At 48.1% G+C, this 26,352-nt stretch overlaps 1 protein-coding gene across 1 annotated transcript; it reads right to left on the reverse strand.

Annotated features, from left to right (window-relative positions):
- Positions 1-3,638: 3,638 nt before the first annotated feature.
- Positions 3,639-25,437, reverse strand: LOC110479003 (uncharacterized). Its single transcript, XM_085585618.1, has 4 exons — positions 25,360-25,437; positions 21,084-21,266; positions 8,069-8,111; positions 3,639-6,102 (listed from the first exon to the last, which is right to left on the reverse strand). The coding sequence occupies exons 1-4, from the start codon at positions 25,435-25,437 to the stop codon at positions 5,753-5,755; spliced, it is 654 nt and encodes a 217-aa protein (XP_085441744.1). The 3' UTR covers positions 3,639-5,752.
- Positions 25,438-26,352: the final 915 nt, after the last annotated feature.

A 26,352-nucleotide genomic window follows, 5' to 3' on the forward strand; every position in this document is an offset into this window, starting at 1 on the left:
TTTAGCACACGGGAGATATTAAAGAAGTTTCCTGCGGGTGGATGTGTCAATGTCTCCGGTTCCTATGGGGAAGTGACAAAGGGAGAAGCAGATCAACCAATGATTCAAAATGCTGCAAACAACCCCTAAAAAAGTCAGAAACCAATCTCATCTGTTTGTCCTCATTGGGTGCATCATTTTGCTCACTTTCTGTGCTGGTTACAGTAAGCCAAATAAGTGGACACTGACAGTAATGGAAACCTTAAATCAACAAAACAAGAAAGTGAGTCCTTTTAACTCCATGAGATAACACCCATGATGTCTTGTCTCAGGCATGTACTTGGTGATGAAACCATGGGGATGCTGTATCCTTTATGGATCAGATCCTATGCTGGGTTAAATGTTTGTCCTTGCAGTGCATTTCTATATAAAGAAATGAAACAGGTCTCTGGATTGCCAGGAAACAGGTGTGAATTTTTCCTCAAAGCAAACAATGAAAGCAATTATTAGAAAAGTACATCTGTGCCCACATCAAGTTTTGTCCTGCCCTGTGAAAATTATATATTTTATGAATGGCTTTTCACAAATATTAAATTGAATACTATATGTATTATGGAGGGTTATTTTGTAATACTGTCTTAATCTTTTTAAAGTAGTGTGTTAAATATAGTTTTAGCTTACAACATAATGTTAAAATAGAGACTCTGCGATGTAAGATATTTTTTACTAGCTCAAGAAAGGGATAAGATAATCAAGAATCTCTTCACACAGAGATAACAGCAACACAAACCCTGAAGAGTTACAGCCTCCTTATCAGAACAAACAAACATTCTTCCACCTTCTCTCCATCCTTATAGAACCACCAGGATTAAGGGGACGAAGTTGACAAAAACCAGAAAAGTTTTTAATTTGCAAGGAATTTATGCATTGTGTATGAGATTTATGAATATGCAGCAGGCTGGTGCTTTTAAGGGTGTTCCCTTTGTTCACCGGGCATGTTTTTGGCAGCTTAGTGTCCAAAAACATCCGGACATCTCTAATTCTTTGCTTTTTATTGTCTTGTAGTATCCTAATCCTCATTGTCCAAATTTTTATTACTCTAATTTTATTACTTTTTTTTTATAACTATTTTATTATTAATAAACTTCTAAGATTTTAAAAAACAAGCAATTGGTGTTTTCCACATGCCCCAAACTTTGTCCTGTGCCTTGGCTGGCCACCAAGGAGCAGCATGGACTACCCACCCCTGCAAAATGCAGAGGCAGCAGAAAGTGCAGGCCCAGGAATGGGTCTTGAGTGCTCTTGTGCTCTGAGCAGGTGGAGCTCGTAACCCTCTTGGGGCACCAGGTGAGCAGGAGCTCAGAGCTGTCCTGCTGGAAAGGTAATTGTGCAGGAGGAGGAATCAGCTCTTTGATGAGGCAGTGGCTGTGCTGGGGCATTTGCAGAGGTTTGGTTCACTCACTGAGAGTGAGCTCACAGGAGAAAAACTCCTTTAGTCCTGCCCTCCAACTGTCCTACAGTCCTAAAGTCCTAAGGACAGTCAGTCCATGGACCCCTACCAGCTTCACATCTCTGCTGAGCTCTCCTTCCCTGTGTCCTTGCTCCCCTGGGACAGGTCAGCCACTGTCCCCTCCTGCCCTGGCCTGGGGCTTTTCTTGTTCTCAGACTCCTCCTTCCTGGTGCAGTGGGGCAGGGAGGCTCTCCCAGAACAGCCTGTGGGGTGTGTTCTGCCCTGGGATGCTGAACAGCTCTCAGAAAATTGGCCTGCTGGCACCTCCATGGGGAGATGTGCCCCAGCCTCCACTCTGCTTGCTCAGCTCTGCAGTCCTTAAGAGCTTCACTCATCTGCTTGGAGAACTGAGCCCTCAGCAGCCTTCCTCATCCACTTGGAGAATGGAGCCCCTAAGTGCCTTCCTCATCCACTTGGAGAATGAGTAAACAACCTCCTGATCCTGCCTGGCCTTAGGGCATTTAATGCTGCAGATGAATCCTTCTGCTCACCACTGTCCTTTTCTGGCCTGGCACCAGCTCCTCCCAGTCCTCAGTGAGTGTGTTGCTCAATTTGCTTTATTTTGGTGGATTATTATCCCATAGCTGGAAGCAAGCATCTCTGGGGCTGGTCTGAATCCCTTGGAAAATAGAAACCAACTGCCAGCTCAAAAACAGCTCTGAAGTTAGAGATGTTGCTGAGAAAAGTCTCTTAAGTCAAACCTTCCCAACTAGGTACTGCAGGAGGCTGCTTGAGTCTGTGTCATACTTTTGTATTTTGATTGTTGAATAAGGAAATAAAATTTCTGTGTTTTCTGCTGCCTGAGCTGGACAGGGCTGGCTCTACAGCAGCACCAGCCAGCTGCACTTTGCACTTTGGCTTTCTCCTCTCTGGTGAAGCTGACGGGCAATAGCTGTGACTCAGGCTGGCTGATGAAATGTAAATGGTGTCTGAAAAACCACAGGCTCAACCATTATTACTGATAACCATATGTGGTAGAAAATGAGGTCATCTTCACACGGGTGTGAATGGCCTGTGACTGTTTCCCAACATGATTTGTGTAAGGAGAAGCAGCCTCCATCCCATTCTGCTCTGCATGGCTCCTCTGCTGGGAACATCGAGGCCAGCTCCTCCCCAGGGGTGGCCATGGCTCTCACAGCAGCTCTGTCATCCTTAAGGTGAGCCAGGAGAGATGGGAAAGGAGAAGGAGAATGAGAACACCGTGGCCACCTCTGGAGCCTGTGCAGCAGCATGGCTTAGACAAAACCACAGCAGTGGGAGAGGCTGCCTGGACACCCAGGGGTCAGTGATGACCCAGCTGATGGCTGCGTCCTGTGAAATGGCCTTGTGGAAAGAGAGGTGTGAGAAAGTGCTACTCACTTCCAGAAATTTAGAAAGGTTTATTAAGCCTCATCAAAAATACAACAGAAGACTGAATAGAGAAAATGTTACAGTGTTGGGAGCAGAGGATTTTCCCACCATGTGCTCAATCACACAATGGAGGTTTTGCCTTTTAACCCTTTTGCCCCTCCCAAAGTTCTGTCCATCTCCTTCTCCTCTGTCCAGTGGTGGAGTTTTGCTTCCTTAAACCCTGATTGGAGGTCAGATGTCACCATAGTGACAAGCCAACCCTCCCAAATGTCCCATAGTGACAAGCCAACCCTCCCAAATGTCCCAACCCTAGATGTCCCCTGGTAATGCGGGAGGGTAAAACATAACTATAAATCTATAAATTTTTTCTTACCATATATACATGATATTTGTCAATATACATGATAATTGTGAGAGTCAATCCTCGCACTACCCATCCATCACAGAGGACACACCACGAGGTCTCCTTTCTGTGACTGTAAGCATGGGAAAAAGAATGTGCTGCCCCTCTGTAGTCTCCAGAAACTGCCTGGTCCAGCCTTGCACTTCCACATGCCCAGCTTCAAGGGGTGGCCTAAGCCCTGGGTGCACTGGCCTGGCTGAACAGAGCTGTCAGGTGGGATTCTAGCACCATCCGTGAGCTCCTACAAGGCCTCTACAACCCCAGCAACAAAAATTGATGTTTCTCATATCACAGAGACTTTTAACCTGGTGGAAGAAAGGGGTCTCAAATAAAAGCTGAGGGCATGGGAACTTTCTGATGAGGGCAGTCAGTCCATCAAGTAATCAGTGGCAGGAGTTGAATTGTTTCAACCTTTATTTCAAGACAAGTGCAGGTATATGTATAGATGCAGATCAGTCCAGTTCAGCCTGGAAGTGCAGTGGGATCAGTGAGTGAAATGTCCTCTCCTACTCTAAACAAGAAGAAAGGGTGCAGCCTTCCAAAGAACAAATCCATTTGTGCCCTCTTCAGAGAAAGGCTTCATCTTTCTTGCTGTCCTGTGCAGCCCTGCACACTGGGCATGGCCTGCCCAGTGTTAGCACACGCTGGGGAGCCCCAACCCTGCACACCCTCATGGAGAGCTGAAACAGAAGCTGAACTGTAAAAAAAAGGAAGTATGTGAAAATGTCATACAGTTTCCATACCATTGGAAATGTCTGCTCAAACACTGAATGTATCATTCACCAGCCACTTCCAACCTCCTTCTCCCACGGCCCCGCCTCCAAGGGACACTACAAGCCCAAATACTACAAAGGAAAAATGTATTGTTTTTTAGGAAGAGAAACACATTCGCTTCTGCTGGGGAGTGACAATCCCCAGCCTCGGGGCAGGGTGCTGCTGCCTTCAGTCCACTGGTGGTGAGCATGGCCAGAGTTAAAAGCCCAAAATATCCCTTAATGATGAGCATCCTGTAGGGGCAAGTCAGCCACAGCTCCTCAGCTGAGGAGAGAAAAGCTTCAGCCAGTTTCCCCTGAGGCTCCAGCCTGGCCAGGTAGGGAAGCTCCTTAGCCTAAAGCCCAGGAGAACTCTCCAAGGCCTGGAGGATGTCCTTAGTTGCCTGCAGCACCTGAGCCTGCTGGAGTGCTCAGCCAGGAGTGCATCAGTCCAGGTCTGGGTGTCTACAAAGCAGGAACAGCCCAGAGCATTGGAAGCATCTTCAAAGAGGAGTTTGGTGCTGACAATCTGCTCTGAACCCTTCCCAGTGTTCCTAAGCAATCTGATGTAACATTCTTATGCCCATCACTTAAATACATAAATACTTCTAGCACAAGACTTTGGAGCGTGCAGCCAGCAGTGACATGCTGAAATGTCGATGAGTTCCTTGGGAGACACAAAGTCAAAAACTGACAGGTAGTTAAAATCTGCCTTGCTGCAAGCAAAAACACCCCAGCTGCTGGGGTCAGGGGCTGCCTGCAGCATGGGCAGGACCTGTCTCCAGCAGCTGCAGTCGGAGCAGGCAGGAGAGTCACTGAGACAGGTCTGACTGCAGCAGCAGCAGGCAGCTGTGCCTGGAAGCTCTGGTCACCCCCGTGGGACAAAGCCAAGGGCAGGCATGAGAACCATCCGAGTCCTCCCTGAGCAGAGGCTGCACAGACCTGCAGCCTCCCCTTGGTCCATTAGAGAGCTCACCACAAGTTTGCCCAACTTTTTATGTGCCTGGATGACTTTTGGGTCAAGCCGGTGTGTGTGTGCTTGAAGGAGGTTTTCCTCTGAGGCCCTGAATGTCCCAGCAGATGGGTGCAGGCATCAGTGATCTGCAGACAGCTGGAACAGCCAGTGGGGCTCCACTCTCAAAGGCTCTCCCCAGAACTCCAGTCAGTGCTCCTGCTGCCCAGTGCAGTCCTGTCAGCTCATTTCCAAGCAGCACCTTCTCTCACGGCCCTTCTCTCTCAGACAGCCTTTATCTGGCTCCCTCCAAAGGCATTTCAGGCTGCCTCTTCCCTGTTTTCCATCTTGCTGGGCAGATTTGTGCTCCTCTTGCTCCAAGTGGCTTCAAGACACTTGAGGTATCTTCCTGAGTCACCAGACTTTTATTTGAGAAAAAACACAACACATTTCTACTATATACAGATACTGTCAAGTAAATAGGGAAACCCGGGGTTTCTCTGAATATGAGCTAAGCTTGGGTGACTTTCTTTGGCTTTCATTTCTGTTCTTCTCAAGAACTTCACGCATCCCTTTCCCCAGGGTTGGAAAGATCCATCCTGGGTAGCAAATCAGCTGCAGAGAGCTCCAAAGAGGCGAATCCTGCATGCACTACATAAAACCTGTGGTTCATCTGCACTCCCAGCCAGGCCCTCCACAGCCCCACGAGGGCTTCTAGAGCAGTCTGCCTGGACAAGTACAAAGCCTACAGCTCGGTGGGGAAGGCTGTGCTTTCCGTGCTGCTCTTCGTACTCCAGCTCCTGCAGCTAGGACTTGTTCTCACCTACTAACACCAGGCTGAAGGTCAGGTCCGAGATGTTGGCGTGGGAGCTGGTCCACAGCGTGATGCTGTCCTGCTCGAACAGGTAGAGCACTGTGCTGAGGTTCACCCTGCTCTCACTGCCCTGCACAGTCTCCTCCCACGGGACACTTCTGGTCGTCTTCTGTGTGACCTGCAGGGTCAGCTTCAGCTCGGCCCCGTCCCTGGGCTGGTAGATGAAGCTCCTCAGGGACACGAGGTACAGGCCGTCGCAGGGCACCACGACGGAGCCGTTCCTGACCTGGATGGGCCCGAACTCCGCGGTCAGGTTCACGGCTGCTCCTTCCGTGCTTTCACCTGCAATGCAAGGGAGCAAAGATGATCCCATGCTGACAAATGTCTTCTAGGGAACGGCTTGGCTTGCACCACCTGACCGCAGGGAAGATTGAAAAATATAAAAAAAGGGGAAAGTAAACCAGAGAACAGGGCAGACCAATGTGAGAAATAGATTTGTAGAGAATTCTCAAAGCCTAACAAGCGACTCACATAGTATACATCTGTATACAAACTCTGAAATAAAAAATACTTAGAAATACCGTAGAATAAGACAAACGTTGAGAAATAGAACTAGAAACAAGTTTCAAAAGATAGCCTTACAAATATGACTAAATACTTAAGAGAAATAAAACTATGAAAAATACATTTTAGTAAAACCCACAGAGTAATTTTAGATTATTAACTTTAAAACATTTACAACATAGTGTAACAAAAACTAATAAACCAAAAAACACTTATAATATGTTGTAATTAAGAAATAATTAACTTTTAATTATAATGTAAATTATAACATCTGTATTATCTTACCCTTCATATTAGACTAAAAATAAAATAAAAGTTTTTAAAACATTTCTCAGTTACCCCATCTCTAAAAAAAGGAAAAAAGGAAAAAAAGAAAAAAAAAGCTTAATCCAAGAGGCCAGAGCTAGAATATTATCTACCCTAGCCAGCCATCATCTCCCATGGAAATTTACAGATTACCACTCTTGAGTACACCGTGCCTTTTGGCGCATGGTTTATAGAGATTGCTCCTCCTGATTTTTATTTATGCACTATTTACTTACTCTGTATCTTAAAATACAGAAAAATTCAGCAAGTAAAGCATCACTGTGAGTTTAGAAAGAAAAGGTTCACAAAAAGAACAGGAAAATTAAGACAGTAAATAAGATGAAGAAAAAGCATCCAGAGCTGGAAGACAGAAAGTGCTTTCTGTGGAGATACTGGTAACATAATCCCTTGTCTTAGGGTTTGGTTGTGTTTTTTGGTTTGTTTTTTTTTTCCAGAAGACATGATGAAAGAGCAGCAAAGAGACAGAAGCAGAAGGAATTAATTAATACAGAGCAGAAAAAGGAGAAATTAAACTGGAACTTGGCAAGATATTCTGGTGGAATGAAGAGTAACAGTTCCCAGGCTGTGCTGGCCATGTTTCTGTGCTGTGCCCCTGGGTTCTCAGCTCACCAGCTGAACCCCCGGGGCAGGGCAGCCAGAAGGGCTCCAGGCAGGGAGCACAGCCCCTCTGGGCTGGGGCCAAATTTCTCAAGCTTTTCCTCTGAAGAAGATGGGCTTCTATTAGGTTGGACTCCCTGCTGCCTCACACTTCTAACTGAAAGTAAAACTGTCAATAATATTTCAGTATTACTTTAATAGTTTTATTGATTGGTTTTATCTCTGAGGTGTGACGTCAGACAAACCTCCAGTGTTGCTGCCATGCAGAGCAGCACATCTGATATGGTGTGTGCTCTCACCCACTCCTCCTGAGGAAATCATATACATTTTTCATAAATCAGGAAACCATTGACTTGTTTCAGAAAAAGCCAAGAGCGTGCCGTGTGCATTTAGTAAATTGTCAAAAAGCACCTTTCTTGTTCATTCACAGAGTGAAAGAGTGTTTTAAGGAGATAGGTGAGGGCTGCAGGGATCCACGCAGATTTTCAGGTTATTTGTTCTGCTCTGGGAAAACCCAATTGTTTCGTTTTGTCCCCTTGCAGCACTGGGGCAGGCTTGGCCCCTCTCCCCTGACAGATCTCCTGGCACCTGAAGAAGAAGAAGCCATCACTGTGGCACCGAGCCCGTAAGAGCCATTTGGGTATTTTAGGGGCCACAGGATGCCACGGAGGTCCCTGGGGACTGTGCTAGGGTGGGGAGTTATATAAGTTGTGATAAGTTATAATATAAATATAAATGTGGGATGTGGCACAGTGGTGGCTGCTGCGCTGGGGGGTGGTCAAGGGACCCTGGGGGACCCCACCCAACACCCCACACCCACCTGTGTAGCGGATGTGGGTCCACAGCACCTTGTCACTCTGGGTCTGGAAGACAAAGCGGGTAAATCCTGGTTAAGGCAGGGCTGGCAGCCCCCGGCTGCTGCTTTTATTTCCCAGCCAGGACCGCAGGGCTGCAGCCTCGCAGCTGGGCTCCAGGTACAGCACGGCCACGGGTATTGCTGCAGCCTGGCTGCCAGCCCCAGGGCTGGTTTGCTTTCGAAAACCACGCTGGTGTGTGCATCGAGCCAGAGCAGGCAGCAAGGAAAACACAAAAAACATTTCTCTACATATCCTAAAATAGCTGAGTCCTCTAAAACCCACTACTTTTAACCTTCATCCACTAAAACAAAAACTTCCAGAACTTTAAAATAAATTAACACCTACAAATATATAAAATAAATAATAATATAATTTATCAAAAATTTAAAACTTTAAAGATTTTAATATAAAAGCTAAATAAAAAAATTTAAACATTATCTAATCTCCTTCTTATTCTTCATCTACTCCATTTTCTACAGTATTAAAACCACAAAATAATTAATTAAAAAAACCACAATATAAATATTTTCTAAACAGTAAATCATTAATTATTATTAAAAATGTATAAAAATTAATTAAACAAAATAACTTTTTAAAGCCTTAAATATATATATATATATCTTATAAATGTTAATGCCTTCTCTTTATACACTAAATATAAAATATAAACAACATATGAAACTTCTAATAAAAATAAATCATAATCTAAAAACAAGCAAAAAAAAAAAATTTCCATCCATCTCTCATTCCTAACACAAAACTTTTTAAAAACTGCCCCACCAAAAGCAATTTCATCGGGCCCTTGGGGTGCAGAGCCTTTCCTGCATGAGCCTGGCAGGGAGCAGCTGGCAGACAGGCAGGGCAAGGAGCCGGGCGTGCTGTCCCACCCTCCTGCAGGGCACCAGGAGGTGGCTCTGCCTTTATGGCTCCTTGCACTTGTGCACTTTGGGTCAGGCTCTCCCCAGAGGTGTGGGTCTCTCAGAGGCTCTTCAGTGCACTGGGATGGGTTTACAATGGACTGGAGCACCTCTGCTGTGAAGGCAGGCTGAGAGAGCTGGGGCTGTTCAGTGGGGAGAGGAGCACCTTTGAGTACCTAAAGGGGCTACGGGAGAGTTGGAGAGAGACTTGTGACAAGGGCTTGGAGTGATGAGAGAGGGGGAAATGGTTTTAAAATGACAGAGGGCAGGTTTAGGTTAGTTATTATGAAGAAATTCTTCCTAATTTTGGTGGTGAGGCACAGGCACCGGTTGCCCAGAGAAGCTGTGGGTGCTCCATCCCTGGAAGTGCTCAAGGCCAGGTTGGAAGGGGCTTGGAGCAGCCTGTGACAGTGCAAGGTGTCCCTCTCTGCTTACGGCAAAGGGGTTGGAAAGAGATTTTCTTCACGGTCCCTTCCAGCCTAAATCATTCTATGACTGTGATTTGTATTTATGAATGCAACAGAGAAAGTGAATGCAAATATAGAAGCGTGTATCTTACTGGCCAGATATGCAAAACACCAAGCTTCTGCGTTGGATTTTTAAATCTGAACTTGGCATCTCAAACTTGTCTCTCATCATAACCACAGCAGACCCAAATCTGCAGTCTCTACACAACCGCAGCCTTTTGCCTGATTAAAGAGTGAATCTTGGGCTCAGCGCTCCGTGCTCTTCTCGCTACCTGTGCCAAAGGCTCCCCGAGGGACAGGGAGAGCCCGTGAGGCGGGGACCGGGCTGAGGTGGGAGCTGGAGCTGGAAGAGATCTGCTCTGGCACCCTCTAGTGCTGCCGCGGCTGATGCTCGGCGCCCGCGGCGCTGAGACCCCGGCAAGCGCAAATTCAACCCCTGTGAGCAGGTGGAACTGGCACCACCTTGGCACCGCCGTCCCTATCCATTGCCTCGGCTCGAATCTCAGGCTTGACCTTATTCCTGAGTGCACCAGCATTCCCCTCCTGGCTCACACAGCCGGGATTTCCAGGTAGTTTCTCAAAAGAGACAAGAGCAAAGCACTTAGCACACGTCTGGTGTGATCTGGCCACTGATGGGCAGGGTGCATTCAACCCTGACAGCCTGGGTCAGGCACTTCTCTCAACCCCACTGCCACTAATGCAAATTGCCTGTTTCACGATTCTCTTGCAGGCGTGCGATCTCAAAAGCACTGTGCAGGTAACTGTTGGAACTCAAAATGTCCCTCAGACATTTTTGGAGGTTCCAGGCCTTGGTCAGAAGCATTTTAGACCCTGGCAGGCAGCTGCAAACAGCTGTGATTTTGGGTTTGAGCCATGGAATGAGTTACCAACTTTGAAGGTGGAACAAGCAGTCACAAAGGTTTAGATAGGATAGTAGAAGTAGTTACAAAGTAGAAGGGGAAATTTTTTAGTATTGTACAGGGGGGGTTTAGCACCTGTACAGGGGGGGTTTTATTTTGTATATGGGGGTCAGAAGTTTTAATATGGAGGAAAGTGGGCTGATCCTGTTCTTCCTCCTTCTTCTTCCTTACCTCCATGTTCTTGGTGATGCTGGCACTTATGGATTGGTTTAGAGTAGAAAAGCACCTTGTAACATAGGTAGTAGGTATTGGGGGAAAACTGTAAACATGGAACACATAATGTACCCTATAAAAGACAGCAGCAGCCCTGGGCAGGGGGAGAGAAGAAGAAGACAGCAGTCAGAGAGGATGTCAGGGTGTGTGTGTGTCTCTGCCCGGGCCGCTGACCAAACAGCCGCAGCCCGAGAAGAAAATCTTTTAGATAACTCACAATAAACTGCCTTGAGACCAAACAAGAGGCTGCAGAGTCTTTCTTTGGAAGCTCGGGTTGGAGGAGAGACTTTTCCACCACACGGAGCCCCTGAACCCGGCGGGGGTTCCCACAGGCACCTGCTGGTACATCCTGCTGAGCCTCCGTGTGCCCATGGTACTGGAAGGACTCTGGGAGCTCCCAGCCAAGTGAGTGACCTCTCCTTCTCTGCTCTGCCTCCACATGCAACGTGGGAAAGTGTGCCAGGAGGGCTGAGGACACGGAGGTGCTTCTTACTGCCAGCCTCAGGTTTCCCCATGCCATTTACACACAGACTCTTCCTTTCTGCCTGTTCTGGATCCCTGAACAGGGGACTTCCCCCCGGCTGGGACACTGACCATGGCCGTGCCACCTGGCACCAGTTTCAGGAATAAGTTTGGACCACAGAAAGCAAACCTCAGGGGGCTGATTGAGGGCACTGCCTGTGTCACACGTGGAGCTGTCCCACAGGTGGCAGGTGACCGTCCTCTGGAAGTGGGTTATACCTTCTCCTCACCAGAATCAGGGATTTTACATCTCCAGCAAGAGGAAAGGTGTGGCAAGAGAAGGCAATTCCAGCAGAGGTGGGAATTGCAGATGCAAAAGCAGACTATCACTGACCTTTCTTTTAACTTCCTCATTTGGAAATCTCAGCTGAGGTTTGTTCTCCAAGCGGTATCATGACAGAAATGAGATCATTGTCCCTTTTTGTTAGCACAATCTAGGCTGCAGATGCTCACTACTCAGGATGTGCCATGATATTATTTATGCTCTGTTTTCACAGAACAGTCCAGGAGGGATTTTTTTTAAGAGCAATGTTTCCACAAAGACAATGGAAAGGAATCAAATATGATCTCTCTGTGAAAAAACACAGTTATTCCCTTGCAAATAAAGTTAGCATGACACTCTGCACCTTGGAGAGCAGGAGGCTCTTCCCAAGGATAGGGAGAGCCACTCATTCACTCCCATGGGCCAGCACTCCCAAGGCTGCCACTCTCACGCTGCTGTTCCCCTACTTCCATAAATATCCCCAAACTGCCCCAAAAGTCAAGTCAGATCCGTGCTGCTGCCCCTCCAGGAGACATTTAAATGGCCAGTTCAGGGTTATCCAGCTGAGCCCTGTGATTGCACTGCAATGAAATCTCCCCATGTACAGAGCAGGGCACTTCAAACAGGACACCAGGGTTATCTGTTAAAAGAATAGAAATAATAGTCCTAACCCTGTAGTTACCAAGTGTTTAAAACTGAAAAGGTCCTTTGGTGATTCTCAGGACCTGGACTTCTCATCTGTTGCCACTGCTGCCCCTCGAGCACTCTGTTTCAGTTATTTCTGTTGAGGAAGGGAGGCTCCAGACATGTACTGTGTCCCCCCACCTGCTGCTGCTCCCTTGGGTTTGTAAGGCTCCCAGGCTGGAATGCCAGGCCCTGCTATCTTCCTCCGCAGGAGGAGCATTTTTACAGAAGAACCAGATGCTGAGAGATGAGGCTGCACAGCCAGAGTGTGACCTGGAAGAGGTTTCTGCACCTTGAGCACTCTGATTTCTTGCACTCTGCTGCCTTACAGGGCAACTTCTCTCTCCCAGAGTAGGGGAAGGAGAAGAGGATTGACCTGACTGACAAGTGCTCTCTTTCAGTGTTGTCAGGATTGTTATCCTGCAGTTTAATAGCCACAGTGAGCCTCAAGTCAGTGAAAGCTGTGCAGAGCACCAAAGTTTCAGTAAGCAGCACAGGACCTGGAGCACGAGGCCACAGTCACATGCCTGGCTTGCTTCTGTGCCGAGCCTGGGTGGGAGGAAAGAATGAACTCGGGTAAAACGAAGCACAACAAGCTTTAAAGTGGTGCAAAGCTCCTGGAGAAGGAGTGGGAGGAGGAATCGCTGCTGCACAGCAGCTCTGAAGCAGCAGTGAAAGGTTGTTGACAATCCAGCAGCCTGCAAGCACACGAGAGAGGCAAACGTGTATTTGCTGCGGCTTGTGCTGGAACATTGTGAGCCCCAAAGCATTTTTGTTATTTGTCCTGTTTGCTGTGGTGTTGTGGGCACACAAAACCCTCTCTGGACACAGCAGCCTTCCTCAGGCAGGCACACAAGGAGATGACTTCCCCTAAGCCTGCTTTATGGGCAGGCTGAGAGCACCCAAAGGTGTCAGGAGGTCTTGCTAGAGCTGTCACAAGGGTGAATTGCTTTCTGTCACACATCTTTTGCCATTTAGTACACTCTGAAAGTTCAGGAGGTGTTTATGAGCACATTGGGTTGTCATTCACGCACTTGATCTTATTCAATTAAATGGAAATATGCACAAGTCACTGCAGGGAGGGGCAAGAGTGGGAGGGAGTCAGACCTCCCTTCCCCAGGGATCAGTGAAAAGAGCATTCTTGGAACAGTCTCTCGGCTGGGAACTTGTGCCCAAATGCTGAACTGAGCAACACTGAATTTCATTTTGAGGACAGGCAATTAAAATAAAAATAAAATAAAATTTTAAAATACACTATCATACAGAAGGAATTAAAAACTTGGATAGGGATAGGGATAAACTTAAAAGCTTTTTTCTCTTCTTAAAAAAAAAAAAAAAGAGAATAAGCCCATATTGCTGGCTTTACAGGCCAGCAGACAGCGGGCTGAACTGAGTTCTTACCTTTGAGGGCTGCAGAAAATGTACACCCAGGTAAATCAGGCAGGCAAGCAGTAAAATCCACTGAGCCACGGCAGAGACGAGGTGCAGCGTGTTCCTGACCTGTCCTCCCTGCCAGAGCTTCCACTCGTGCTCTGCCCCTTCCCTGTGGCACTCCAGCTTTTCCCCAGCCCCTGCCTCGGTGTCCTGCTCTCCTTCCATCCCAGCCCTTCGTTCCATCCCAGCCCCTCGTTCCATCCCAGCCCCGGGAAGGGCTGGGAGCAGGGCAGGGGCCGCAGGGTGCAGGGCTGGGAGCTCTGTCCCAGGAGCAGCAGTGAAGTGAAGCCAGTGCCTTTATGCACAGAGAGGCAGGCGGGGGAACTTCTTTGTGACTAATCTAAATTTCCCCTTCCTTCCTTTCTTTCTTTCTTTTCTTTATTTTTTTTTAATTTTTTTTTTTTGTTTTCTGTGTGAATGTGGGGGCTGATTTATGGCATCCCAGTTCAGTTTTGAGTAAGGGCCTCTCAAAGGAGAGGTGTTTATGTCTTTCATAGCTTTAACTGTGGATGTGTGTCCTTCCCAATAACAGCGAAGAGTTGGGTGGACAGTGCTTGTCATGACTGAATCTTTTGTCAGTAAAAACTCTCACCACTCTGTTCACCCTCAGGTCTACAGGGCTGAGAGTTTACAGGGCTGGCTCTCTCCCCTTCTAGCATCTTATAATGCTCCCAAAATCTCTTTTCTGCACAGAAGCAATGAATAAGAAAGGATGTGGGACGCGTGGATAGAATAAGGGATTGGAGAGAAAACAGGCATTTCCCTTTTCATGTTTCTTTTCCAGTTTTAAAGCCTTGGGATACTGTGCAAAGCATCGGAAGGAGAAAATTGAGAACTCTTTGAGAACAAATTCCCCTTTTGCACACTTGGAAACCTGTAGTCCAGAAAATGTCTCCAAAGGGGCATTTCCTGGCCATGCAGGCTTCTCTCCTGGCAGAGGGAAGCCTGTCCCTTGGGATGCCTTTGGTTGGTCTCTGTGACTTTTGCTTGTGACACCCAAAGCTGCCAAATATCAGTTGGTTGAAGCAGGGACCATCTCCTGTGCTTATTTTGGGTAGCAGATTTTGCATCACTCTTTGGGGGCAGTCCAGCAGTGCTCTTTCCGCTGCTCTTTTTGCTGGACTTTTTTCTGCTGTAAATTACCAAATCATGACCAAAGTCAGGTGCTGCCTTTTCCTGGTGAGGATGGAGCCCACTGGGAATATAATTACCTGCCTGCCTTCTAGGGATGAGTTGTCAGAAAGTTTCCCTTCCCCAAAATGTGCCCTCTTAACCTGTCACAAGGCACATGTCCTGACATGTAACCTGCATGCAGAGGAAGCAGGAGCAATGTTCTTTGATGTGTTCTCCCACCTAGGCAAGGATAGTTCCTGTGAGCATAAGCCAGATGAAGAGGGGAGTGCAGCAGCTGGGTGGGACCTGCTGTGAGGACACCCCACGCTGAGCTGAGGGTGGGTTGAGTCGAGGATGCACCCCGGTGCTTGCTGCAGGACACACCATGGAAGCTTAGTGAAGACAGTTCCACTTCCACATCTTCCACTGGTGTGGAAGTTCTTGCTCCCTTCCCACCTCTGCTCACTGCCTGGCTGTGCTGGAGCTCCTGCCTGAGCCCCAACCCAGGAGCAGCCCTCACCCTCCTTCCTGCACCAGAAATACGACTGCACACAGCAAGGAGGGCTGGGGCTGCCCCAGGGCAGCTCCCTGGGATGCAGAGTGAGTTTGGCATTTGTGTCACACAGCACCTGGGAACCCCGACTGGGATGGGACCCAGGCTTGGCCAAGCCCTGCAGAGGAATGAAGTGATGCCCCGAGGTGCTGCAGAGGGCTGCTGGGGCTGGAGGGATGTGAAGAGGATTGTTTGCTTCATTGGATCTGAAATGTCATGTCTAGGGATGATGAGGTGCTCAGGAAAGCTGCTCTGAGTGGTCCCAACCTGCTCTTTCCAAGAAAAGAAACTTGGGCTCACTGCTCACTGCTCAGCTTCTGCAAAAATGCCAGGATGCTGAGCTAAAACACCCAAACCCTTTCAAGGCTGTAATTCTCACATTTTATACACATGCCTTGGAACCAGATGTGAGCTCTTCCCAGTCTCCATCTCCCCTCTCCCTGACCCTGGATTTTGTACTGTTTTTCTTTCAAAAACCCTAAAAAACCCTCTGTGTGAAGGTTGTGCATATGTATTTCTGGAATTGTCTTGTCATTTCTGTACTCCCCCAGAGCAAATGTCTTTCAGCCTGACTTAGCAGCACTGGCAGCAGGAAAGCTGCATTTCAAGTAATTTTGTCCTTGGCACAGTATCCAAAACAGGACAGAGGACAACACCTCCAGGGACAAACACCCTTGCACAGACTCTTCCGTGGATTTGGTTGCTTGCATGCTACCTGGTGGCTTTCAGAGGCCTCTGAAACCTCCCAGGCCTTTGGAATCCCAACACACCCCAGACCTGCTGCACACACTCAGCATTTCCCAAAATCTGCTGTGTTCATCAGAACAGAGTAATTAGTCAGAATTATTTTGGTTCTTCTTCCACAGGGGCACTAAGGTTGGAGTCACTTGGGGTTTTGCAGTCAGCTGGTCATTCTGGTGAGCAGGCAGGCTGGGATGGCTGTGGGCATGCTGGTGCTGTGGTCACCTTGTCAGTTTTCCAAAGAAATGTCTCTCGGTGACACACGCAGGAGCTTCTTTCCAGCAAGGACTGAAGGAAACCAGGGCAAGCTGGTAACCAGGCATGCTGGTCTGTTTGGTTTTGACAACAATCTCCTACAAACATCTCCTACATCAGTCTGTCATTTCTGGGCTTTCCCAGACTGGGGAGCTGAGTGATTTGAAACTTTGGCTGAAAGGTGTTGGTTACAGTCAAGGCTAAATCCTGCAGTGTCATGGTTGTACCAGGACTCAGCTGGAACTCCAGCCTGGCAGTGCCCAAATCACTGGGAAGGGGCACAGAGCAGAGCCCCTGGCCTGTCGGAATCTGTGTTATTGATGATTCCCAGATTGTAGAAAGTCTCTGTCTTTCTGCCCCACTGCCAAAGAAGAAGCCATCATTGGTCTGTGCTGGTTTCAAGGTTGTTTATTCTGTTTATCTCTACCATGTTCTGCTGCCCTGCCCAGCTCTGTCCTGCAGGGCAGCGTGTGGGGCTCTGCCCTCAGTGGGATGTGACAAACATTAAATACCAGAAACTCCCTGGGCTGCATTTACAATAACGTGCCAATATCTGTCACCTACGTTGGACAGTGTGTCCCCAGCCTGAACCAACAGGAAAATGTCAACACCACAGTGAGACATGGAGGGCATGAAGAAGGAGAAAAAGGACAAGGCACACCCAATTTCCTCCATCTTGTCTCCTTTGGACCCCTCATCTAGAATCCTAAAATTTTACTTTTGTACTTGTGCCACACTTAATTATTACTTATATCCAACACTCAGAGCTGTTAATTTATCCTGTAAGATTGAAAACTCTTTTCCATGGCCAGAGATCACAGCCAGTGTCTCTGGGGGCTCTGTCCAGGGGGGCTCCTGACCCCTGCCAGGGTCCCAGACCTGCCAGGGCAGCCAGAGGGAAGCTCTGGATTCCCACACTGGCCCACAGGGACACTCTGTGTGTGACAGTCACAGAGCAGAAGCCTTTAACCAGGACTGGCAGCCCTTACTGGCACCCACCTTCATTTAACCCCCATTTCTCAAGGGAAAGTGCTCAAAAGGAGGAACTGGGGAGTTACACAGTGTAGGAAATAGATTTGTAGAGAGCTTTTAGGGCTTGATAGAAGGTTTGCACAGTATGTATTTGTATGCAAACTTTGAAATAAGAAATGCCTCTCAGTTGCCCCATCTCTGAGTCAGGATAAAGGGTATTGTGAGACAATATAGGAGAATTTAATTTCTCAGAAGAACAGTGGAAGAACCAATTAAACTGTTTGCAAACAGCTACAAGGAAAAAGAAAGTGAATAGCAAGCAGTGTGGACTTCTAAGAACAAAACCAGGCGCTGCCTGTGGGGCAAGGAAAACTCTTGGGCAGAGGAGCAGCTGTGGGAATGCACTGCACCTTCAGCAATAGCCTTGTTTCTCTTTGTCATAATACCTGTGAAGCATGGTCTGTGTGAAACTGCTACTCAGCAGGTGGGGAGGTGATGGAGTGATTTTTAACTGTGTACAAGGAATTTTTTAACCAAAAATTATTTTTAACAAAATGGAAGGAAGGACCTTGTCCCCCTGGACCTGCCCTTCTGCAGGATGTCCTTTTCCTTGGGGATCCTCTGGCAGGCCAAGCAGGAAGGGGGGTGTGCTCACAGGTGGGGTCTGGCCTCTCAGCCCCTGCTGGTAGCTTTTATCTATAATTTACCTTTTACCTATAATTTCAGCTGCAGTCAAGCAATGCAACTTACACTGGATGCTGGGTTGTCCTCTTGTGTGTGGATGCCTGTCTGCCAGCAAGGAATAACTGCTGTCATGGTTTGATTTAGAATAGCAAAGGAAGCCTTTGAGGGGGAGAAAGCAAACTGTTATGAAGTCAAGGTTTTTGTGTGCCCTGGCAACTGCTGTTTAAGATCTCTGTCCACTCCAGAAATAAAGTATTTTATAATTAAGACAGATTTATTTGTCAAAGTCAAGGACTTCTGCCTAAAAGGTTTGCGGAGTCCTGCTCCTGAACCACATTAACTATTTGTCTCCCTTGATCAACAGAACAAAAGACACCAATGTCTCACATTCAGCACACTAAGAATCTGATGATTTTAGTTGCTAAACTGGAAAAAAAATATTATATATGTTTCCTTTGCTAAAATAGATTATGAATCTGACATGAAAAGTTATTCTTGGAGATGGCAGATAGAGAGGTCCCTCTAAAAATTCAGGAGGTGGACTAAATTATCCTTGTGGATCCCTTCCAACTCATGATATTCTATTACACTGCCACGTGGCTTTTCCTTGCTCCTTGTGTACAGCCACCTTTTGGGTGATGTGCATGTTTGTCAAGGGTTTCTGACAGCAAAGGCACTGAGCCAGCAAGAAGGAATTCCTGTTAGTCAGGCTAATTTTGGCAGTGTAAATTAGAGATAGAAAATGTGAAAATGCTGTGAAATCACAAATAAAAATATTGACATTTAGGCAGAGCCAAGATTGTGTGGAGATATCCCCAAATGGGTTTTCTGGGGTAAATCCCACAGTGCCCATCCCACAGTGCTGCCCTGGTGTTTTTCCTCAGAAGCTGCTCTATGGGAGCAGGGAGATGAGCAGTGGCTGGGTTCCCCAGGGCACACTGGCAGCAGCTGCTGTGAGCACAGTCCTTTTTCCTGGTTGTCAGAGTCCCTGGGCCAAGAGAAGGGACAAGAGGACACAATGCTGAGGTGCATTGGGCACAGCAAAGCCAGGCAGGATGAGAAGCACAGCCCCGAGGGGCAGCAGTGCAGCCCCCCCAGCACTGCCTCAGCTGGCAGCCACCACCAGCCACAGCAGACTTGTTGGGGTCCAAAGCTCAGCTGCTGGCTCTTTTTGGATGTGACAGGAGATTTCCCACTGCTGCTGGTGGTCTTTGCCCTGAGCTCTGTCTCTCTCTGGGCTCTTCTGCTCCTGGGGGTGGACTCCCCTTATCAGCCAGCAGCTGAGTGGGTCAGGGCTAAGGGATGCCTTGAGAGGCTCCCTGGAACAGAGGCTGGGCAGAGTTAAAGGAATAAAGTAGGGATTTATTAAAAGACATTCAAAGGATACACCTTGGCCAGTACAAGAGCCTGGCCATGGCTACACCCAAGATGGACCCCGAGTCACGAGTTTTCACACTTTTATAAGTTTTGGTCCATTTCCATATTTGGGTGAATTGTCCAATTCCAGCTCCAGGTTATGCAGTCCTGTCCTCCCAGACTGCTCTCCTCAATTTGCTGTTTGCACTTTTTGGGCCTGAAGCTGCAACGTGTCCTTGGTTCTGGGGCTGGAAAAGGATTGTTTTGTGTGACTGAGCTGTGAGGAGAACTTGCCAACACGTTACCTGAAGCTCAGTTACACAGTAATGCAGTACAGAATCTGGAAAAGATGAAAGCCCAAACTTAAGGCCAATTATGAAAGCCCAATCATAATCATTCAGTGTGGCATCTCTGAAAGGTCAATGTCAACTTACACACACATCTTACACAAGGTCAACTTACACACACAACAAGGTCACACACATCTTCCTTCCTTTGCCTTACAGCTGCTTCAGGCAGAAATCCCACCATAACTCACCGTCCTGCTGTAAGGTATCAGCAGAGAAAAAACAAATAAATCTTTTGACATTTTTCTGGTACAGAGAATAAACAATCTATGACAAGAAGAGAAAGAATTCTACAGCTGACATTCAGAAATGGAGCTTTTGCAGAGGTATTTGGGTAGCCCAGGTCCATTCCCACTCATTCCTGTGGTGTCAGAAATCCCCAAGAGGGACATGAAGACCCTGATGCCCCAGATACAATTGTGCTCTGGGTTAAGGAAGTGGTTTCTCTTCCTATCTGGCCTTGACATCATTCACCTGAATGCTTCCCCTAATCACCCCCGTGGGAGTTTTTTGGCCAGCAAAGATGGTCTCAAAGCCATTCCTTCAGAAAATGAGGTTTTATTGCAGCTCTTGAGTCTTCCTGTGTGTTTCTAACCTGTTCACTTCTTTTTAACTTGAAAACAATTGCAAGCAGATTTTGGGGAAGGATTTTCAGGCAGAGGTACTTCCTTTTATTAGCCTTATTAATTCCCTTAAATAGTTGAAGCATGAGCAGTTGTGTGGTGGGCAGCTAGAGACTGCAGTAGGAAGAAAGGGAGTTAAGAGCTGGTGGCCTTTTCTAGGCCAGAGACATGTTGGAGACTGCAACAGCTCAGTCTGCAAATCCCAGCCTCTGTTTTGGGGTGACTTGTGTTTTTTAATCAGTGGTGATGGCCCTGCATTTACTTCAAACTGTTGCATTGCAGAGGTGGAGAAGAGTTAGATGTTATCCCTGCCCCAGCCAAGCCCAGCAAGAGAGATCCACATGCCATTTCCTGCCTAAGACACTTCACGCCTTTGCCAGTGTTTTGTTGGGATGATATTTTAGCATCCTTTGCTGATCAGGATGCATGCAATACCACTTCAGCTGCCTCTCAGCAACAGCTTCAGCAGCAAAGGCTAATCCACTCGCTGTGGAATTTCAGAGACTGAGTCAGGATCTGGTGTCAATAAAACCACACTGATTAGAGTGATGCTTCACCTTCACGAACACTGTGAACTTTTTCCTTTTCTGTTTTCTAACATTGCTTTCTCGTTTCTAACAGCTGTCAGGTTAAGCTTCTGGCTAAATTGTTTTCTTCTCTGTCTCTCAAATACATGTTAAAGAGGTCATTAACTTTCCATTCACAGTCATTTAGCTATTGTTCTTTCCACCTGGTCAGTTTGGCTCATAATTTCCTCTAGCTTATATTAGTTCTTTTGCAATTTCTAGTAGCTGTATTACTGGCTGGGGCTGCCCTCCTTTTGCTCAGACTGACTACAGTCAGATCATGGTCACTAATCCTTAAGCCCTGACCACTTCTTCAGCAATTAAAAAACTTCAGCACTTATAAACTCACCAAATGTAGCTCCTGAATCCAGGATAACAGTTCCACTGTAACTATTTCAATATTAGGAAATGTCCATCTGAAGCCACTGTAAACTCTCCCGACATTCTCCTTGGTTTCACACAAGTCCTGATGGAGATTTTCCCTTCTCTGCACCCTGCAGGGGGAGGATTGCTGGGTTGCTGGTGCCAATCTCTGTTTTAACACAGCACACAGAAAAAAAAGGGCTCAGTTTTCTCTTTTTAATCCTTTTATTTGCAAAACACTGAATTACCTAGGTGCAGCTTTAATGAATGATTGAACAGTTACCATCACAACAGGTTTCTGTGGGCTTAAACTTTTACTTTTGGGTGAGATGAGGTGCCCATAATCTCCAAAAATCAGGCAGTCCTTGGCCCCTTACCCAAGGATGTCCCTGACACATCAGTCCTTGAGGCTTTCAATCTTCACTGTCTGCACATTACCCAGCAGCACAGTTATATTCTCAATACCAGAACAACTCCTGTTGATTTTCTGCTGCCAGTTCCTCCCTGGAGAAGGGAGCCCATCGCTGCCAGCCTCTGGCCTGGAGAAGTGCAAACCAGAGGCTGCAAGGGAGTGTTGCAAACTCAAATTATCCTGTTTTCCTCTGGGTGTTTTTGCCCTTTGTTACACTTAGTTGCAGTTTTGGGCACACGACTGAACATGCCAAGATCATGCCACAGCAGCCAATGCTCATTCATTGATGCCTCCTTTTATAGGGGGGGTTCAAAATTCCCACACTTGAACACGAAATTAGTGAAAGTCTCAACCCTGCCCAGCTCACTAACTAACTAGATATCTGCATTCAAGATTTAATAAGATTGGCTGGGGTCCCCTGTTTGAGTTTGAATCTAACTTATCATTGTCTTACCCACAGCCTCATTGATCTCTGTTCTTTAGCGAACTAAGCTGGCCAGGTTCAGAGGGCTGTGAGAGGCAATTTCAGCTGTGCAGCTGCAGAGCATTTCCCAGCTGCTGTGCGGCTCTGGCCCGGCTGCACAGCTGCACACGGAGCCCCGTGTGCCCTGCGGGCTGCAGCAGCGGCGGCGCTGCGAGCCCTGCCCGTGCCCGCGCTCCAGGGATGAGTGCGCCCGCTCCCGGCACCGAGAGCCCCGGCTGAGTAACGCAGCCGCGGTTTCTCTGTTTTACACACGGCAGCACCCGTGCTCAGCAGCCTTTCCAGCGGGGCCGAGGCTCTGAGGCTCTGCTGCCGGCCCGTGGCACGCTGCCAGCCCCCAGGGACACGGGCAGGAGCGCCGGGGGTGCCCGCGGTGTGAAACCCGGGCAGGCTGAGCATCCCCAGGGCTGTTTGCAGCCTGGTCGGCGTTTGTTCTCTTCTCCACCTGCCACTTGCACTAGTCCTTAAGGGGAAAATAGCCCAGCCCAGTTTCTCCCCTGGGCTCAGACATGTCTGGGCTTCAGGGGCATGGCTGGGGCTCCCCTGCCTGCATCCCCCGGGGCAGCATGAGAGGGGACACTTCTCTGCAGGCAGGCGCTCAGGCAGGAGCTCACAGCAATGTGCCACAGGCAGAAAATGCACAGTCCTCACCCAAGCAACACCAGTGGCCCCATCCTCTTCCCCTCCCTGGCTTGTCACGATGAAAGCCCAGAAGATATATACACAAAATATAAATTCCTCCAGCTGCTAGCCTTAGATGCACAGTCTCTGCACTCTATCCTTCTGACTCCTGAGCCTTTTAGCCTGGTTTCCAGCTGGTCTGGCTCACCAATTGCTGGCCCACACAGCCACCCACAGCCCTTTCTCTGAATGCTGCCATCCTGGCACACAGGGTGCTTTGCCCATGGTGTCCCTCCCATCACAGGTACTCCAACCTCCACACCAAACAGAGACCCTCAGCAGGGAAACAGCTAAAGAGAGCTTGGAAAGCAGATAGGACATGCTATACCCACCAAGCACAGGCCAGACAGGCACTTGAGCAGTCCCTTTTGTCCCCTTTCTCTCTGTTTCCCCCCACTGATTCCTCCCACCTTGGTTCACCCCTTTCCCCACACACCCCACAAGTCCTGAGGGCTCTTGCCAGCACCCTGCAATGAGCTCCATGCGCTGATCATCCTGTTTGCTTGGCAGCTGGGAAGGGTTTCCCAGCTCCTCACCACAGCAGATGCACTGACCCAGGCAGTGTCCTCTCCCCATCAGGCCACCAGAGCTCACACATGGAACATAATCTTGGGGGATTTGATGCTTCTCATTTTCCTTCTGATAGGTCCTTTAGACACATTCCCACGCTGGTATCAAACAGCTCTTAAATGTTTTCACTGCATGACTGCAAAATCCTAACTCATGAATTTGACAACATTTCTATCTTGATAATTTATCTGTTCCTCATCTTGTTTTTAGGGATTCTTTGCTTTTACAGTGTCTGCAGCTTCATAGAGCCTAGAAAAAATAATTCTTTCAAGTTTCATCTTCAGTACAGATTTGCCCAGATCTGAGAAAAACTGCTTCTTCTCCTAAGACAACTTTTCCTTACCAGTGTTCTCAGTCCCCTTCAAGGCTGGGCGTGGGAGAAAGAGCCCCGGGTTACCTTGTTTTTCACAGCATCTCCTCTCCTTTGGTGGTGTCTGTGGCAGGCAGGGAGGGAGCAGTGCTGCCAGAGCCAGCAGCTCCCATGGGAGCAGCTCAGCACCGGGGCACGGCTGCGGGGTCACCTGCAGCCCACCTGTGGCAGCTCAGAGGTGAGGTGACACCTCGCTGTCCTGCCTGTGCCTCAGAGAAACCCCCAGGCAGAAAGAGCCCCAGCCCAGCTCCCTTTAGAGCTGGAGAGGCCTTCAGCCTGCAAGAAAAAAGAAGTTTGCGCACGTAAAGAAAAAGACATTTCAAGGAAAAATAATTTAAAGAACATAAAAAGATCTGTCTCAGCCTTTCTTTCGCAATTCTGAGCAACCTTTAGTTGCCAAGAGCAGCAGTAAATCTGTGCTTTTTTCCCAGGAAATGCTTTCTGTGCGTGGGGGGTGCTGCCCTGTGCTGACCCAGGACCAAGCAGCCTCCAGAGGAGGCCAAACGTGTCCTGCCCCCATCCATATGGGAATGGGATGGCTTCCATGGGCTGACAGTGATAAAACACCAAGCCATGACTCAACAACTCAGCACGTGGATATATTTTCTTTAAAACTCGAGCACGTAAAGCACTTGCAAGCAGTGAACACACACCAGGCAGGCCCTGCAGGAGCTCACCCAGAGCCTGGCCCCTGTCCTCACCCCCAGCCTGTGCCTTCAGCCTGTGCTGTGCCCAACACAACTGCGAAACAGAGACTAATGCAGATGAAAACCTGTTTTAAATGATTCCTCCTCTGTGCTCAAAGAACTGTTCACAATAATCATTATTCTTCTTTGCAGGATACCAGACTGTACAAGACATTGCTCTTCTTGTTAGACATTTACTGTTAGACATTTATCTGTTATTAGATGTTTGTGTTGATAGTTGTTTATTATTGTTAGATACTCATCTGTTATTAAATACCTATTATTAGTAAATATTAGAGAGTCAACAAGGTAAAGGTCTTGTTGAACCTCTAAAGGGGGGAAAATGATACCTCAGGTTTTGGCTTTTCTATTTTTCAGATTCTGTGATGCTTTAGTGTGTGGGTCTGGGCTTCACATTAGGGGATGGTGAGCTCTCTGCACAGAGCAGGGAGACAAAATAATTCCTTCCCTAGCTGGGGACCAAGGACAAATGATCCAGATCTCAGGCCCAAGAGCACAAACTATGTGGGCTGAAAGAAAAACAAGAAGGGTGGGATTTCATGGGCTGGAGCTGGAATTGGACAATTAACTCCAATGTGCAAATGGAATGGAACTTATAAAAGTGAGAGACCCCATGACCAGTTGTGAATTTTTTGACCATTTTGGTTCATCTTGGGTGCAGCACTGGCTGGGCTCTTGTGCTGCCCGAGGTAGATCCATTGAGGCCCTTTAATAAATCCCTGCTTTATTTTTTAACTCTGCCCAGCCTCTGCTCCAGCTCAGCCTTCACAAGGCATCATGGCCATCTCTCCCACACATCAGCTGCATCCTTCACTCTGGGCAGAGGAAGATCAATCACAAAAAGCTCCTGGACTGCAGCATGGGGAGCAGGCTGGCGTGCCATGGGTGCAGGTAGGATCAGCCTGCCTCGGGCTGCCCCCTTGCCCTGCTCCCCACCTCGGTGGGGCTGTGGAGGAGCCCCTGGCTGTCCCCAGAGTGTCAGGGCCGCCCACAGTGCAGGATGTCTCTGGCTGCCATCCCCCCATGACTCAACTGGGTCACCGAGGCGGCGGTGACGGGGCAGGAGCAGCCGTGCTGCAGCGGGGCTTTCTCTGCTCTGAGCCCGCAGGCTCTGCCCATCTCTGACCTTTTCCAGGCCTGCTTGAAGGCAGAGGTGGTGGGAAATCTGTCCTCGCTCAGGTTGGCTCATGCACATCCCCTTGGCACTGAAAACCGTGTGAGCCCTGCTGGGAGTGAGCCCACTGGCTCTGGGACACGGGGGAAGGCAGGCCACTGCCTCCAGGCTGGTGCCCCATCCTGCAGTGATGGTGGATTGCAGCAGGAGACCCAGCTGCCATCACATCCCAAAGGATTTTGGCTCTGCTTTGCCAGGTTTCATGCCCATCTTTCAGGCAAAGATTCTCCCAGCCAATTTTCTACTCCCTCCACTGATTTTTGTGTGGTTACGTTAATCCTGGCAGGCTAATTCTGCTAATGGATAGAAGTATTCGTGGTTATGACTCGTTGGTAGTTGCACACTTGCCATCTACAAAGCCCTTGCAGATCTGGAAAGAAATGTTGGTTAATGCTGGAAAATAAAGCCCCCGTGGCTTTCCGTGGCACTCACCCTTGCCCCAAGGTTGTGATGCTCTTAGCACTGTCTGATGGCCCACCCTGCCTCCCACGGGGACACTGGAATGAAGGAGAGACTTTTAAAAGTCTCCCCTGTCTCTCTGGGATCTTACCATGCCAGGAGGAGTTTCTGAAGAGCTTCCTTTTGGTCCCTTTGCTTTCTAGCATCAGCTTGATATGGGTTTAGGGTTATATTTAGGCTTAACTGCAAAAAAATCAGTTTTGTTTGTTTTTTTTTTTCCTGGAAAAACTCTTCTGGTACTGCGTGGCTAAAAAAGGCAAAAAAAGAAAAAGATAAAAGAAAAAAAAATCCCAGAGGAGTTAATCTGATAATATGAAGGAGACCCATCTGCACAGTGCCAGGAGCAGTGCAGTCATGTCTCCCCACCCTGCGATATCATCAATATTGCTTTGAGTTGGGCA

The sequence above is a fragment of the Lonchura striata genome, chromosome 8 (assembly GCF_050655825.1).
Source record: "Lonchura striata isolate lonStrDom1 chromosome 8, ASM5065582v1, whole genome shotgun sequence".
In the NCBI taxonomy this organism is placed as follows: Eukaryota; Metazoa; Chordata; class Aves; order Passeriformes; family Estrildidae; genus Lonchura; species Lonchura striata.

Excerpts from the sequence above, each read along its gene's own strand:
- LOC110479003 (XM_085585618.1), bottom strand. The coding sequence starts at position 25,437 with ATGGGCAGAGCCTGCGGGCTCAGAGCAGAGAAAGCCCCGCTGCAGCAC. Across the intron at positions 8,112-21,083 it reads GGATTCAGGAGCTACATTTG|ACCCAGAGTGACAAGGTGCT; the intron begins GTGAGTTTATAA and ends TTTGTCTTCCAG. Across the intron at positions 6,103-8,068 it reads GACCCACATCCGCTACACAG|GTGAAAGCACGGAAGGAGCA; the intron begins GTGGGTGTGGGG and ends CTTGCATTGCAG.